This window comes from Trachypithecus francoisi, unplaced genomic scaffold (assembly GCF_009764315.1).
Source record: "Trachypithecus francoisi isolate TF-2019V2 unplaced genomic scaffold, Tfra_2.0 Lachesis_group9, whole genome shotgun sequence".
Taxonomy (NCBI): domain Eukaryota; kingdom Metazoa; phylum Chordata; class Mammalia; order Primates; family Cercopithecidae; genus Trachypithecus; species Trachypithecus francoisi.
Window position 1 is genome coordinate 53,566,553 of NW_022681474.1, and position 17,800 is coordinate 53,584,352.

The following is a 17,800-nucleotide window of genomic DNA, read 5'->3' on the forward strand; positions in this document are numbered from 1 at the left end:
TTTTGAGCATATTGTAGAAATTATGTGTCTATCACAGTTATCCAGCTGTTTCCAATTCATCATCTTATTCACATGGATGTTATTAGAAACATTTTCTAAAATGCCGTTTTGAACTCTTCATATACTGTGTCTAGTTGCATTTTTCTGATTTATTGCTATTGTTCTTTGTTGTTTTTATTCATGGAAGGAAATAGTATTTCTCAATGAACTTTTTACCTGCTCCTGGTAATTGTTACTTCTTTTGAAGTAGTTATATACCACCACTAATCAGTCATTGACTTTTGCTTGGATGTCCAGTCTATAACTGATATAATTTCCTTTATTTCCCTTTTTGAAAAATAGGACAACTATCTGTTAGAATCTTTTTTATAACAGCTTTATTGAAATATAATTTCTGCATCATGCAGTTCACCCATTTGAAGTGTACCATTCAATGATTTTTAGTGTATGTATTCAGTGATATGTAGGACCATCACTGCAGTCAGTTCTAGAATAGTTTATCACCTCAGAAAGAAATCTTTTATCCTTTAGCTGTCATTCCCCTACCTCCCATCCTTCTCAGTTCTAAACAACCACTAATCTTCTTTCTGTCTCTGTTTGCCTTTAATCTTTAATACCTCTCTTCTACTCTAGGGCTTTCCAGATATTAATGAGACTAGATTTACTATTTGTCCAAGTCTCCTATTGTGCATTGCATGTGGTTGGTAAACTTGAACTTATTTAGAGCAGTCAGATGCTTCCTTGTTATCATTTATTATCATTTCCCTATCTTAAATTTGTTTGACCCTTTCTGGTGTATTATTTTTCCGAATTTATTCACTGAACAAATATTTTAAAACCTTATGTAAAGCTGAATGCTTAGAAGAAAAACATCAGCTCTGCCCTTATAAAGTTTATGCCTGAAAAACAATTTCCCTTCCCTAAGTATCATTGTCAGCAAACATTTTTATATGTGTGTCATGTAACTTGCCACATACAGGGCAATAAAAGTGATTGAGACACGGTTCTTTCTAATAAGAATTCTCTGTGGTAGGGATGTAGCTGATGTGAAAATGAGACTAGACTACAGTGTGCTGAATACCATAACAACATTAGAAGATAACTGGGGACAAAGTAGAATAGTCAACTCTTTCAAGAACTAGGGGTTGTCAGAATCTACAAAAGAGGTTCACCTGGAAGGTAATTTAAGTTCAGTAGATAAATGACAAGCGTAGGGAATAGTATGTTTAAAAGCATCAAAACATTTTTAAAATGACGTTCTTGAAACTAGCATAGTCAAAATATGAAGTTTAATATAGGACTTAGCAGGAGATGAAGTGAGTTGATGGCATATCATGGAGGCTTTTGAATACACTGCAAGGGAGTTTCAGACTTTATTTGTTGGCTTTAAATTTATGAGGAGGTTAGTAATATGATCAGGTCTTTCTTTTACCATATTGTAGGCAGTAAGTGGTAGCTGAATTTGTAGAAAACCATTGTTAGTGACCCTTAATCAGCTCAGGCCACTGTGACAAAATACTGTACACTGGGTGTCTTAAACAACAGAGATTTATTTCTCACAATTCTGTAGGCTGGGAAGTTCAAGATCAAGTTGCTGGCCAGTTTGATTCTTGATGAGGGCCTGCTTCCTGACTTGGAGGTGGCCAACTTTTCACCTTGTCCTCACTTACCTTTCTTCAGTGTGTGCTCAAGGAGAGGGAGAGAAAAATTGCTCTTTCTCTTCCCTTGTTTTAGGCCACTAATTCCATTATGAGGGCCCCACTCTCATGATCTAATCTAACCCTTAGTACCTTCCAAAGGCCCCATTTCCAAATACTATCACATTGAAGGCTAGACATATGAATTGTGTGGAGTGTGTGGGGGGCGGCATTCAATCTGTAACACTAGTGTTAGAAGGAATTACAGCATAAACAGTCTAGACGTTAAAGTCTTCAGCCTGTTTATAGCACAGGGAATGGAAAAAAAGAGATTGAAGGTCAGATTGACAGTAGAATGGACAGCATTCTATGAGTATTTATTATGGTGCATATACTGAAAAAGGAGTCAAAAATCACCCTGAGCCTTTTGTAAAAGAGAGGGCACACTGGAAAAGTAAGGGGTTTGGGTAGGAATGAAAATGAATTCAATGTTATTTTATTTGTGAGATGTCCATGCAAAAAGTGAAAAGAAATAGATTAAACATAGTAGTGGGAAAGAAGGGATATGCTTATGGATGATCCAGTGAAATAGACTGGGAATGAAGAAGACTGGGCAAGTGCAGTATTATGAAAAACCAAAGGAGGAAAGGGCTGAGATTATATATATAGAGAGATACTGAATTGGAAAAGAGCTGGTAGAAGGGATTTAAGACTTGCTGTTAAATTATGTAGAGGTTTGTATAATGTAAGTGCTTGATAATTGACGATTCATAAATGGAATTACAGATAAATGGGTTACAGATCCTCTGTGCTTCCACCTATCCATCCCCTACTCCAACTCCTGCCCATAAAGTTGCAATATATAAAATAAAAGCAATTACTTGAGCTTAGAATGTAAAGAAGGATTTTAAACCGATGGTAGATTTTTAACCCACGAATTTGTAGTTCTCAAATTAAAATATTAGAAAGTAGTTTCTGATTTTTCTCTCAACTTTTGTTATAGATAATTGGCCTTTTGAATGTTTTCACACCACAGAAATCCCTAGAAGAATTTCAAGATGTGTAAGTGTAATAATTAAAATTTTGTTAATACATTTTTCTTAGATTGCTGCTAGACACTTTAGCTATTCTCTTTTTTTCACTCATAAAGTTACATAGTCATGGAGCTCATGGATGCAAATCTTTGCCAAGTGATTCAGATGGAGCTAGATCATGAAAGAATGTCCTACCTTCTCTATCAGATGCTGTGTGGAATCAAGCACCTTCACTCTGCTGGAATTATTCATCGGGTTAGTAGAAAAAACTATCATCGTACTCTTTGTTTTCTCACTGAGGTTAAATTCATGTAACAAAAGTAACGATTCTAAAGTGGCATTTTTAGTACATTGACAGTGCTGTACAACTACCATCCATATTAAATTCTAAAATATTTTCATTACCCCCCCCAAAAAATCCCCATGTTTCTTAAGCAATTGTACGTCTTTGCCCTGGTGTGATACCAGTCTGCTTTCTGTGCCTATAGATTTGCTTTTATGTTTCCATTTATATGAAATACCATGTGATGTTTTCAAGATTTCTCCATGTTGTACCATGTATCAATAGTTCATTCCTTTTTGTGACTGAATAATATTCTATATACCATATTTTGTTTATCCATTCATCCGTTGATGGACATTTGGGTTATTTCTACCTTTCAGCTATTATACATAGTGCTATGAAAATTCTCTCACAAATGTTTGTTTGAATATCTGTTTTCAGTCCTTTGGGATATACCTGTGACTGGAAGTACTGGGTCATATGGTAATTCTGTAGTTAACTTTCTGAGGAACCATCAAACGGCACAGTAACTGCACTATTTTACATTCCCACTAGTGGTGTATGCGGGTTCCAGTTTCCTCACATCCTTGTCAGTACTTGTTATCTGACTTTTTAAATTCTAGCCATCCTAATGGGTATGAAGTGGTGTTTCTTGTGATTTTACTTTGCATCTCCCTAACGAATAATAATGTTGAGCACTTTTCATGTGCTTGTGGCCATTTGTGTATCTTCTTTGGAGAAATGTGTATTTAAGCCCTTTGCTCATTTTTAAATTGTGTTGTTTGTCTTTTTGTTGTTGTTGTAGCATTTCTTTATGTATTTCATATATGAAATCTTTATCAGGTATATAATTTGTAAATATTTTCTCCCATTCTGTAGGGTGTCTGTTCACTTTGCTAATGATTTCCTTTAATGCACAAAAGCTACAATTTTAATGAAATACAATTGTTTCTTTCATCACTTGTGCTTTTGATATCATGTATAAGAATCCGTTGTCAAACCCATGGTCATGAAGATTTAGTCTAACGTTCTCTTCTAAGAGTTTTATAGTTTAAGCTCTCACATGTAGGTCTTTGATCTATTTTGAGTTAATTTTTTGTCTGGTATGAGGTAAGATTCCAACTTCATTCTTTTGTATGTAGCAATTTAGTTGTGCCAGCACTATTTGTTAGAGACTATTCTTTCCCCATTGAATGGTCTTGGCACCCCTGTCAAAAAACAGATGGTCGTAGATACATGGGTTCATTTCTGGACTATCAGTTCTGTTTCACATATTTCCTATGTGCCTGACCATATATTATACTAGTACCACATTATTTTGATCACTTTAGCTTTGTAGTAACTTGAAATGGAGAAGTATGAATTCTCCAGCTTTATTCTTTTTCAATATTGTTTTGGCTTTCAGAGCCCTTTGTGATGCCATATGAATTTGAGTATTATTCTATTTCTGCAGAAAGGGCAATTAGAAATTCTAATTAGGATTTCATTGCATCTGTAGATTGCTTAGGTAGTTTTGCCATTGTCAGGATATTTAGTCTTCCAATTCACTAACATGGATGTCTTACCATTTCCTTCCTTCCTTTCTTTTTTCTTTTCTCTCCTTCCCTCCCTCCCTCCCTCCCTTCCCCTTCCTTCCTTTCTCCACCCTCTTCTCTCTTCCCCTCCCCTCCCATTTGTCTTGTCTTGTCTTGTCTTCTTGATTCTCGGCTCACTGCAACCTCTACCTCCCAGGTTCAAGCAATTCTCCTGCCGCAGCCTCCCAAGTAACTGAGATTACAGGGGCCCACCTCCACACTTGGCTAATATTTTGTATTTTTAGTAGAGACAGAGTTTCACCGTGTTGGTCAGGCTGGTCTCGAACTCCTGACCTCAAGTGATCTGCCCACCTTGGCCTCCCAAAGTGCTGGGATTACAGGTGTGAGCCACCCCACCCGGCCTTTTTAGCACTTCAGATGTATCATCCATTGCTGTTTGTTTTCGATGGTTTCCAATGATAAATCAGCTGTTAAGCTCATTGAGGATCTTTTATAAGTGACAAATGCACCTCTCTTGCTGCTCTCAGGATGCTTTTTGTCTTTGACTTTTAACAGTTTGATTGTAATGTGTCTTAGTGCAGATCTCTTTATGTTCATCCATCTTAGAATTCATTCAGTAGCTTGGATATGTAGGTTCATGTCTTTTGGTCAGGATGGAAGGAAGCTAAAAAGAAAAAATAGATTCATATCTTTTATCAAATTTAGCAAATTTTCAGTCATTATTTTTTCAAATATTTTTTCTGCTCCTTTTTCTCTTTCTTCTCCTTTTGGAACACCCGTTATGCAAAGTTGGTATATTGATGGTATGCCATATCTTGTTTTCTCCTCCACTTTAATGTTTTGTTCCAGGCAGCATTGGGCTATTTACTTGCCTTAACCATGTTTTCAAGGATTGCCTCTGTCTAGCCTAAGACCAGGGTCCCACACTGAAAATGTGGCTGCTTTCTTCAAAATCCTTGCCTAGTTAGTGAGGCAGGTAGAGCCAAAGACTAGTTAAAATGCTGGAAATACTTCCCAATGTTTTTTCCCTACCTTTTTTATTGTAGTAAATACATATAAAATGTGCCATTTTAACCATTAAATGCACAGTTCTGTGACATTAAATACATTCATAATGTGCAACCATCACCACCATCCATCTCCAGAATTCTTTTCATCTTGTGAAGTTGAAACTCTACACCCACTAGACAACAATTCCCTGTTCTCCTCTCCCCGCAACCCCCGACAGCCATCATTCTATTTTCTGTCTATATGATTTTGGCTACTATAAATATCTCATATAAGCAGAATCATGCAGTATTTGCCTCCTTGCAGCTGGCTTATTTCACTTAGCATAATGTGCTTAAGGTTTATCCATGTTGCAGCATATGTAAGAATTTTCTTCCTTTTTAAGGCTGAATAATATTCCATTTATGTATATACCATACTTGCTTATCCATTCATCAGTGGCACTTGGATTGGTTCTGCATTTAGCTGTTGTGAATAATGCTGCTATGAACATAGTTGTCCAAATATCTCTTTGAGACCCTGCTTTCAATTCATTTGGGCTATAGGCAGAAGTGGAGTTGCCGGATCACATGGTCATTCTTTTTAACATTTTGAGAAACTGCCACACTGTTTTCCATAGCAGCTCTACCATTTTACATTCCCACGAGTAGTACAGAAGGGTTTCAGTTATTCCTCATTCTTACCAACACTTTATTTTTTTCATAGTAACCGTCCTAATGGGTGTGAGGTGGTTTCCTGTTTTTAAGTTGCCTTTTTCTTGGTTCTGAGTTCACTTGATTGCCATAAACCTTTGAATAATTTCCAGAATTCTGAAAAAATTTATTCTGACACTTTGATGTTTTATGGTGCTTCTGTGGAGCTGTTTTGGCTGACATCACTGCCTCTCATCAAATTCTTAGGATCACTGTATTTCACTGATTTATATGGAGCAGTGTAAAGTTTGTTTTTGCTCTGAAGTGAAGCAGTATACGAAATAAGCTGCTATTATTACCAGTCATTCCAAATTGGAAATTGAATATTACCAAGTTACCAAAATTGAGTATTTGCCAGAATTGTTTTATATATATATATATTCAGCAATATTTTTATATTTTTGTTTTCTGGGATTTTTAACTGCTTTTCTTGTGATATAATTGACATGCCATACAATTTATTCATTTAATGTGTACAACTCAGTGTTTATTATATTTGAAGATTGTGTGCTCATTACTTTACTTTAGAAAATTCCATTGCCCTAAAAGAAACTCCAAATCCACTCGTCTTTATTTCCCATTCTTCTGTGTTCCTTTCACCTCTGGCCCTAAGCAAACAGTGATCTACTTTCTGTCTTTGTATATTTGTCTATTCTGGACATTTCATATACATAGAATTATATGTGATATTTTGTGCTTAGCTTATTTTACCTAGCATAATCTTTTCAAGATTAATTCATGTATTTATTGCGTGTCAGTTCTTCATGTCATTTTATTGACAAATATTTCACTGAATAAATTGTTTATCCGTTTATCACTTGATTATAATTTGGGTTGTTACCACTGACTATTACGGATAATACCGACGTGATCATTTATGTAAAATTTTTTTGTGTTGGTATGTTTTGTATTTTAGTTAATTAACTAGCTTATTCTTTGAAAAGTATTGAGAGGAATTTTTTTTTTTCTAAGAGACAGAATCTTACTCTGTCGCTCAGGCTAGAATGCAGTGGTGTAATCATAGCTCACTGCAGCCTTGAACTCCTGAGTTCAATAGGTTGAAAGGAAATTTTTTTTTTTTTAATTTTTTTTTTTTTTGAGACGGGTTCTCTCTCTGTCACCCAGGCATGAATGCAGTAGCATGAACATGGCCCACTGCAGCCTTTACCTCCTGGGCTCAGTGATCATCCCACTTCAGCCTCCCAAGTACCTAAGACTACAGGCGTGTACCACCATGCCTGGCAAATTTTTATTTTTTGTGTTTTTGTAGAGATGGGGTCTTGCCATGTTGCTTAGGCTGGTCTTATATTCCTGGCTTTAAGCAACCCACCTGCCTCGACCTCCCAAAGTGCTGGGATCACAGACATGGCCCATCATGCCCAGCCTGGAATTTTTAAAAATTATTTAATTCAGTGGAATTACATCTTCCTTCTGAGTCATCTGTGTCATTACATCTTCCTTCTGAGTCATCTACGTCAAATAACCCCACTCGTAATAAAATAAATACAGAGATAGTTTTCATAGTATAAGACAGTTGCGTCTTTGAGTTATTGAGGCTTTTTTTTTTAAGTGAACAATCCTGTTACAGGCTTATCCTTAATTATCATTCTAAGTGAATTCCTTGTATATTACATATACAGCTGCTCTAATCATTTGTCTAGTGCAGTATTTAAATAACATAATAAAAATCTCTTTAAATGGAAGAATATTTTATCTTCCTGAGCCCCTACTCATACACTATGTGAAGTAGAGCAGACGAGTGAAACTTCTAGGTTTGGTTTGTTTGTTTCCTGAGTCCTTAGACCGGGGCAGTAATCCAACATTGTGGAAGTTCATTTGATTTTAGTAAGGCACACCCCTCCAAATAGAAAGATTTGTTATCCAGATTAACAAGGATAGCAGGTGGCTGGACCAGAAAAACATACTAAATGGTAGAAGATAGAAAATAATGGAAACAACAAGAACCATAAAAAAACACACAAAATTACAAAAGAACAATATTTATGGTAGTATGTTAATGGGATTTGTTCCTTAGTTTAAAAAGGTCAGATTTTGGCAGCATGCAAAGACTCAACAACAACTACATGTTTCCGTAACACAAACATTTGTAGCTAACTTCAAAAGCCTGAAGGCAGAGAGGCTGGTAGACATATACCAGGAAAATGCAAACATCAAAACAAGGGTAACTCTATTTAATGAGATAAAGTTGAATATGGTAGGTTCAGAGAGGAAGCGTTCCTCTCTGGGAATAGTCTCACATTTTAAAGGTGAAAGATACTATCCAATTAGGATATACAATTATACATGAAGTAGAGTTGCTATACAAAAAGCTTAAAGTGTAGAAAATAAAAGAATGGCACAAGCACAGCAGTATTGGGATAATCTAACTCCCTTAGTATCAGTACATAAAGTGGTAAAAATAAAGTGCATCTGTAGAAAATTTCTTAATGTGATAAAGTGGAGCTAATGAGACCTGCTGTGGTCTGTTACCTATTGTGAAGAATCTCCCTTTTCTTAGCTTGGGCTCTTTGGGAAACTCTAGAGTGGAGATATGCATTGAAGTTTTTTGCAGCTGATCTTGAGGCCACGATTGGTACTCATCTCTGCTCTACTACTTATTCTAGATTCACCTCCACCCTTGGCTAGTACTTCTGCTAGTCTGAGGTTACTTACTTGGTAAAATAACCTGGCCTTTCATCCCTTAGGTAGAGAGGTTCAGGGCAAGTCAGGATTACTACTCTGAGACCCAAGCTGATGAGGTCCCACCATCTAGATAGTTGTGGGTCACTTTGTCGGAAAGAGAAAGCCAAGTGATGTGCATGGCTCTTCTTTGCTTGGAAGTGACATACGTCACTTCTGCTTAGAGTACGTTGACAGAGCTAGCCATAGGACTTGCCTAATTTGTAAGGAAACTGGGAAATGTAGGGAGAGCAGACTTCAGAATAGTGGTGAGCCCCAGCCTCTGCCACAGTCTGTCCTTCTGGCTGGCAAACATTCCTTTGCTCCCTTTATTCCACACCCTCCTCAAGGGAAATAACTCAAAGTTCTATTCTTATCAAATCCAGACATTGTTCGTCTTGGTCCAGAAACATAGGAACTGGAATGACCAAATTATATGGCCACCCCTATAACCACTGCTCCCCTGCCATATACTGTAGATAGAGTGGTCAGATAGGGCCAGTGTTATCACAGTGAGCAATCCCATTTAGAAAACTGAAAAATGCAGTCATTGGTTAGTTGTAATTAAATTCTTCTGTACAGACATTGTGAATGTCCCTTGCCCTGGGTGTGGGGAGTATTCCTTATCAGCCCTGACTGATCTCTGTGTTCTCTAGTACCTGGCTCTACCCTGTGGGAGAGTCATCTTTTTTGCTATCCTCATGAATATATCTAAAGTGAGTATTGAAGAATGTATTTTCCTTGAGGGCTGCTCACCTTTCTCAGCCTGCTTCTTATCTATAAAAGATTGGGGCCCAAGGGTCATTTTAAGGCCACCCTTCTCAGCCTTGCCACTATTGACATTTTGGACCAAACAGTTCTTTCTTTTGATGGTGGAATGTTTAATAGCATTCCTGGCCTCTACCCACTAGATGCCAGTAGCACTCCCCAGTTGTGACAATCAAAAATGTTTCTGACATTGCCAAATATTATTTTGGGGCAAAATTACTGTGAGTTGAAAACTCCTGTTTGAAATATAGAAGGATCATAGACCTTTGGCGTTGGATCTGACAGTTAGCTAACTCTTTCAGAAATTTCAGAGATTTCTTATCTTTCTGATTGTAGTTGTTTTCAAAGCATCTTTTTTAACTCATGGGTCCTGTATTCTTGCACTTAATTGAGGCTGTCTTCAGTCTTCTTGTAAGCATTCAAGCTTCTGTTGGCAGACTGAGGCAATTTTATCAATTGAAGGATTTTACAGGACTTTTTCCCTGAAAAGATTTCAGAATTATTATGTGAAAATGATGCATAGAAACCAATCCAAGATATCAGTGGCTTAAAGCAATATTTATTGTTTACTTGGGTCTGCAGGGTTGGCTGTATGACACTGCTCCAAACCATGGGTCAAGTTCAGGCTTGTCCCATATTCAGGTTTCAGCATCTAAACTGAAGCATCCACCAGAGACATCCTTTTCTCATGGTGAAAGGTAGAAGAGCAAGAGCTATGCTGAATCAAACACATTCTCCCATATTTCATTGACCAAAATAAGACAAGTGACTGAACCTGTCAGCAGGGTGAGGACACAGTCTGGGGTGGGCAGGAATATTTGCAGAACAATCTACCATACCTTCTTTCAGGGGTCTGGTAGCATTTAGCTTTTTCAAAATGGCAAGACCCTGAAATTCTAGACTCTGTTCCCTTTTATTTCTGCTTTAAAATGTGGCTACTTCTTTTAAATGCAGCCAGTAGCTACCAACACGAACTACTGAAGTTTTGCTGTCCAGTCTCTTCTAGAGCAGAGTTCAACAAACTTTTTCTGTCAAAGCCTTGTAGTAAATATTTTAGGCTTTGTGGATAATAGTCTGTGTCACAGCTATAAGACTCTGCCGTGGCTCAAGCCTGTAATCCCAGCACTTTGGGAGGCCGAGACGGGTGGATCGCGAGGTCAGGAGATCGAGACCATCCTGGCTAACACGGCGAAACCCCGTCTCTACTAAAAAATAGAGAAAACTAGCCGGGCGAGTTGGCGGGCGCCTGTAGTCCCAGCTACTCGGGAGGCTGAGGCAGGAGAATGGCGTAAACCCGGGAGGCGGAGCTTGCAGTGAGCTGAGATCCGGCCACTGCACTCCAGCCTGGGCGACTGCGAGACTCCGTCTCAAAAAAAAAAAAAAAAAAAAAAAAAAAAGACTCTGCCATTGTGACACAAAAGCAGCCATAGGTGATATGTACTTGAATGAGCATGACTGTGCTTCAGTATCAACACTTTCTTTACAAAGCATGTAGGCCTTAATTTGCCAGGCCCTGTGCTAGAGCTTTCAGGTTCATTGTACAAGTGGCTGGGTACAGGTGACAGCTTCATGAAGTGTTTTGCTACTACATAACCTAGATCACCTTTCCAACCTTTGATGTGAGTTTCCCTGCTGCTCAGTTGCTAAGCCGGGATCTTATGTTTTTATAATAGTTAACACCCCACTTCTGACACCAGTTTCAGTGTTAGAATAGACTCAGCTGTACCGAAGTAACAGATAAACCCTTAATTCTCAGTGGCTTAGCACGACTCAGGCTTATTTCCTTTGCTGAATGTGTGGCGCAGCTCATAGTGGGTTTGTGGACTGTATATTTACGTAAATGATCAGCAACCCAGGCTGCCAGAGAATCCTCTGGAACATTCCTAATCACCAAAGCAGAGTAGGAGACCACAGGAAGTTGTGCACTGGCCCTTCTCTTCTTTACTTCCACTCACATCCCATGAATTAGAACTACCCATGTGCCCTTGCCTAACTGAGGAAGCTAGAAAAATTAGGGGAAGAAGACAGAATGTTGGGTTAGTTCCACTGCCTACATAAATTCTAAGTTACTATTCTTAGATATAGTTAGCGTAATTAACAGCTGTAAGGTACATAATGATATATATGGATGAATTTCAGTTAATATTCTTTGAGGCTTTTTTTGACAATTTTTTTGCTTAACAAAAATACCTGTCTTTAAAAATTGTTACTTTGCTTTTAATTTTTTCACAATAAAGTACTTAAAATTGGAATGTTATTTCTAAATTGGAATCTGCTAGTATAAAGAGCCAGTAACCTTCAACCATCACACTAAACATTGAAGTGGTATCAAAGCTTGTAATATTTATTCTTGAGCATGCAGTGTTTCTTTGCTGAGGTACTGTATTTTAGAAGTATTAGCAACATTATACTTACAGAATACCAATAATGAAAAAGTTTTTCTTCTGTTTCATTAAGACTTTTGAATTGTTGGTATATTTAATTTAATAAAACCACTAGATTACATATCTTCTAAACCCATCCATGATTGCCTGTCGAAATATGTTAAAGACAACATGCTTTTCTGTATGTTAACATTACAAAAGTAATAGTTGTCTTTCAAGCAGGCTGTTTTCCTTTTTTGTATTAATCAGTGATATTTAATATGTATACTGCATGTCAGTACAGGTAATACAGTGCATTTGTGTTGTGGATTTATGCTTTCTTACTTTTTTGGTCCTTTGGCTTGTAGTAGTATTCATCAAGGCTAACAGGCATAGTATATTGAACATGAAGCTGTGAGTGTTTATGCTGCTACCTGACTTTTGATGGGCACAGCACAGGATATGTTAAAGTAGGGGCCAGGTGAAAAATTCTGAATTATTCAGTAGTATCTATAGCAAGCAATTTTATAGATTAGTGGCACCAAGACAATGGCGTCCTACTTCTACAAACAGACAAAAGTTTTATAGCAAATTTGTGTGACTCCAGGTGGGAAATCAGGGATGGAAAAATGGATAATGACTATTCTGGTCCTTTGGAACTGGGTATCTGCCAATCTAAAAGATCAAATAACATTTGCTATTGATTGACAGGATGGCTCATTGTTGACTTATAACATCTGTATAAAGCTTATTGTGACTTTAAAATGAGATTTAAAAAATATTGGTAATGTGTTGTGCAAATGAATATAAATGCTAACTTACCACTCTTTTACTATAGTAGTTTTTTATGTGAGCTTTGCAATGTCTTTTCAAATCCCCTCTATTTAACCAAAAATGTCTAGCTAATCATAATTTCTAACGATTAAAACATTACTAACTTCTCTAATAACTGTATGTATTCATAAATTTTAAATCCCATAAAGCTGACTTCTCAGGTTTGCCTTGTAATGATCAATCAGTGCAGTAATATTACAGTGAGAAAAATGAAGAGTTAACATGAATGTTTTCAAGGGATAGTATAACTTTATTGTGAACTGTAGGATTTTCATATATATCATGGCAGTCATTTTTTAATTTTTATTTTCTGAAGGACTTAAAGCCCAGTAATATAGTAGTAAAATCTGACTGCACTTTGAAGATTCTTGACTTCGGTCTGGCCAGGACTGCAGGAACGAGTTTTATGATGACGCCTTATGTAGTGACTCGCTACTACAGAGCACCCGAGGTCATCCTTGGCATGGGCTACAAGGAAAACGGTCAGCACACACATTTATTTGAAATATTTTTCTGATTTAGCTTTTTTTCTTTATTCATTAGAATTTTTATGTAAATACTTAAGCTGAAGAACATTGAATTAAATATGTACCATTGTTTGAAATGTGTATCCAAAGTTTGCAGGTAACTATAAATTTTGTCATAAATGTTTGGAAAAACTTGGGGCCCTTACTTGTTTAAATACAGATATATACCATCAGTACTACCATTGGATAAAGAATTTGTTGCCATGGCCCTGAGACAGAATTTATGCTCTTTGTTTGCCTATAACTTGAAAGTGAACATTTCTAACATGGTCTCAGGGATGTGTAGAGTGTACTGACAGTTTATTATTAGTGTACATCAGTGATATTTGCCCATATTTCCAACCCCATGAAACTAAAGATCATAGCGGTAGCACTCATCATAAACTTTAAGAGGTACGTTAAGGCCTCTGCAAAGCTGCTGGATAATTAAGGTGACCTCTTGAAGGAAGCAGTAAAGTTTCATTAAAACCTTGTGTCCAGCCTTAAGGAAATGACTTTTAGTATTTTGTGTGGGTATATCCGACTGTATCAATTGACCTAAGAATCAATGTTGAACAAAATTATCTGGCATGTAGATCATGAATTTAAATATTTTTTATGGATATACCTACTTATATTTAATTTAGGAAGAAATTTTGTTGAGTCTTAGAAATGTAGGAGATGAATAAATCTGCTAATAACCATGAGATTTTATGGAAATAAACCATCATTTTAAAAAATGTGGTGACTTCATCCAAAATACTACCAAGAATAAAACCTAGACATTTTTTCTGGCAAGGAATCTGGAATAGCAGTTCATTTTGAATCAGGAAATTGTAATAAGTCAACTTTTAAGATTGTTTTAAATAAAATATACAATTAAGCTGAGCTTGATTTTCTGAACTGGTTAAAAACAAATACTTTAAACATTTGCTATTAATTTTTTATACTTAAGTAAATATGCTGTTCTTTTTACTTACTCTCTATCTGAAATTTGAAGGGTTTTTTTTTTTTTTTCGAGAATTGATAACTTCAAGTGACCCACCAGCACAAATATTGCTTTTGCATTTGCTGTGATTGTCATAGATACGGTGTTATGTGTCAGTGTCCTATAAATATGATCTTAGGATAGCTCCCTGCCAGAAATTAGCACTAAGAAAAACTGTCATATAAAGAATTGAGGCTGGGTATGGTCGCTTACACCTGTAATCCCAGCACTTTGGGAGGCCGAGTCTTATGGATCACCCGAGGCCAGGAGTTCGAGACCAGCTTGGGCAACATGGCAAAACCCTGTCTCTACTGAAAGTACAGAAATTACTCAGGTGTGGTGGTGTGCACCTGTAGTCCCAGCTATTCCAGAGGTGAGGCATGAGAATCACTTGAACCCGGGAGGTGGAGGTTACAGTAAGCCGAGATTTGCACCACTGTATTCCAGCCTGGGAGACAAAGCAAGACTGTCTCAAAAAAAAATTAAAAAAAAAAAGAACTGACATGTGGTTCCTCTCTTAGTTAAAAATTATGTAGATCACTTTCTTGCCTTCCCACTCCCACCCTAGGAAATGGAGTCAAATGTAATTCTTAATGACTATAACTACATTAGCCAGCAAGGTTAAACATAAGTACTTCCTCCTTTTAATGACACCTCACACTCATTTTATTTATTATTATTATTTTTTTTTTTTTTGAGATGGAGTCTCACTCTGTCGCCCAGGCTAGAGTGCAGTCGTACCATCTTGGTTCACTGCAGCCTCCACCTCCCGGCTTGAAGTCATTCCCCTGCCTCAGCCTACTGAGTAGCTGGGATTACAGGCGCGTGCCACCACGCCTGGCTAATTTTTGTATTTTAGTAGAGACGGGGTCTCATTAGGTTGGCCAGGCTGGTCTCGAACTCCTGACCTTAGGTGATCCACCATGCCCAGCCTCCCACCCATTTTAACAACTTTGCTTTATGTGCCTTTTATTACAGTCTACTCAGAGCATTTTGGAAAGCAGTGTAATCAATATATTTTTAACTGCTTAATCGACTAAGCAGTTCGCTTAAAACTAGAGTTGTGCATGAATCAGACTTATGTTCCTAGTCTTCACTGGCCCAGATAATATCTTCTCTCATGCTTGCAGCTTTCAAAATACTTTTGTTTAAAAATAGGCTTTTCTGGAAGTTACCAACATAAGTTATATGCTGGATATTTAAAGTTTAACATTCTCTTTAAAATCTGTAGAGAAGATTTATTCCAATAGATTTTTGTCAAAAAGGAAAACCTTAGAAAAAATTTTTCTCTGAGGTACTAATTTATAAATATTAACTTTTTTTTCTAAAATCTTATCCTTGAAAGCTGAACCATGACATAAATATAAAAATGTTCATTCATTTTAATATGAAATTGTAGGGAAACTTTAGTTCCACAGTATTTCCAAAAGTAATTCCCAATTTAGCGCCTAAGATTCTTCAGTGAACTGGCAGCCTTTTAGTAAGAATGTACTGTATTAGAAAGTACAGGCTTTAATTTTCTAAGTCCTTTAACATGAGTAAAGGGCACATCTCTTTCTGACATCTATTTGTGCTGTTTTCCTCTTGTCATTTTAAAGAATTTGGACCTTCAGATGTCACAACCAAATGCAAGTTTCTAAGGCTTTTCCTTCTAAATTGCTCATTCTTCCCTCTTTTCCTATTAAACTGCAAGCACTTACTCTCTCCTTTTTGTGTGATCGTCAAACCCAAAGTCATAAAATGCCACGGTGTACTGTCAGTTTCCCTAAGTAGTTGGAGATTCCCAATTGTCTGTTTCTGTGTCTAGCAGATTCTTGTCAACATTGATTGGGATTCCCATTTACAGTTGGCAAGGGTCATCAGTAAGTCTTCCAGGAGACTCTAGATAGTCAATTTGTGGAAACTGTCATACTGTGTCTAGCCAAAACTAACTTCTTAAATCAAAAGCAGTTTGGTTTTATGGGTTTAAAAAACTTCAGGTAGGAAACATGAAATACATTTCTCTTACAGTTTTCCTTGATTAGTTGTTAATTCTCTGTGCACTTGTTCCTTTTGGGATAGTAGGGTAAATGTAGCATGATGTTGCCAAGAAAACAAATGGACTTTTAATTCAGAACAAGCGTAGCACTTCTCAATTAAATATATTTGGGAAATCCAGTTTAAAAAATCTAAAGAGCTTTAGATTAACTTTTTTATTGTAATTATTCATAGAGATTATTTCTGTTAAATATTTGAATATGCTGAATTATTTTCTCATGCTTTTTTCTTTTATTTAACTTAGAGAGTATAATGCACAGTTGAACTTCTAAATAGTATAGTATAAAGATTTTATTTTTATAATTTTACTACCTCATGTACATTTTTATTTACAAAGTTCGTGTTTGGTTCTGTTTCATATTTTATAAACAAGTTCTCAGGGACAAAACATGCAGGGTTTTTCTATTTATGCAATTTCTGTGCGTAGCTCTCACTTTGAAATTAGATATGTAGTTAAAATGCCACACTTTACATTTTCTTTTGTGAACCAGACTTACAAAAAATAATTTGTGTTTTAAATTATTCATGAGCTAAAGTTATGGTCACTTTTTTCTTTTTGTGATGTTTTGCAGTTTTTATATAATGCAGTCATATTATGCTTCTTTGATTTTAATGACCTTTTGCTTTGCTTTTCCTTCTTTTGTGCTGCAAACATATAGTGGATTTATGGTCTGTGGGGTGCATTATGGGAGAAATGGTTTGCCACAAAATCCTCTTTCCAGGAAGGGACTGTATCCTTGTGCTGCTGCAGCAGTTAATTAGTTAGGCGATGAACTTCTTTATGTTCTCTAATGAAAATGGATATGCTACATTTATACAGATGGGATTTTAAACAGGCATAAAGTTTGTGGCTATTAGAGTTCAAAAATTGTTGAGATAAGAAGCTGAAATATTTGTAGGCTGCATCTGGCAGTAGGACATACAGTCTCTGCTGGTAGTCAGAGCACATTCACTGTCACTCATTTTTATTTTATACTGCTTTTTATAATTTTAAAGTATACATGGTGTGTGTGATTTTCTTTATTTTATTTTTTTTATTTTAACCAGAATCTTTGTTAATGTCATTGCATTTTGTTTTCAGTTGACATTTGGTCAGTTGGGTGCATCATGGGAGAAATGATCAAAGGTGGTGTTTTGTTCCCAGGTACAGATCGTATCCTTATCTTTGGCCTAAAATGTAGTTTCTAAAGGTCAAAATGTATGATAGCACTTCAGTTTGGTCAGGTGTAATGTATTTTGTCTCTCCCTAATATATTGTTAAATTACTCTTAAAATACCACCTACTATTTGACATAGACTTTTCTTTCCCTCATTTGTTGTTTCATATGTTAGTTCAGAACCCTGCTCAATTGTAATTATGCACAATTACTGGCTAGCTTTGAGTTGATTTATTTAACCTAAATCAAAAGTCATGGCTTGCATTAAAAATTTCTAAT

The 17,800-nt window shown here is 36.5% G+C and overlaps 1 protein-coding gene across 15 annotated transcripts in view; it reads left to right on the forward strand.

The window, feature by feature from the left end:
- The window catches only part of MAPK8 (mitogen-activated protein kinase 8), a 156,366-nt gene that overhangs the window by 124,083 nt on the left and 14,483 nt on the right, over positions 1-17,800 (forward strand). For 8 of the 15 annotated variants that reach the window (XM_033209986.1, XM_033209978.1, XM_033209983.1 and 5 more), the window contains 4 exons: positions 2,641-2,699; positions 2,788-2,926; positions 13,150-13,315; positions 17,024-17,095. In XM_033209986.1, coding sequence (XP_033065877.1) covers positions 2,641-2,699; positions 2,788-2,926; positions 13,150-13,315; positions 17,024-17,095 — 436 coding nt within the window. Of the gene's footprint in view, positions 1-2,640; positions 2,700-2,787; positions 2,927-13,149; positions 13,316-17,023; positions 17,096-17,445; positions 17,518-17,800 lie in introns of all 15 variants that reach the window. The other 7 variants (XM_033209973.1, XM_033209971.1, XM_033209975.1 and 4 more) reach the window with 1 other exon arrangement.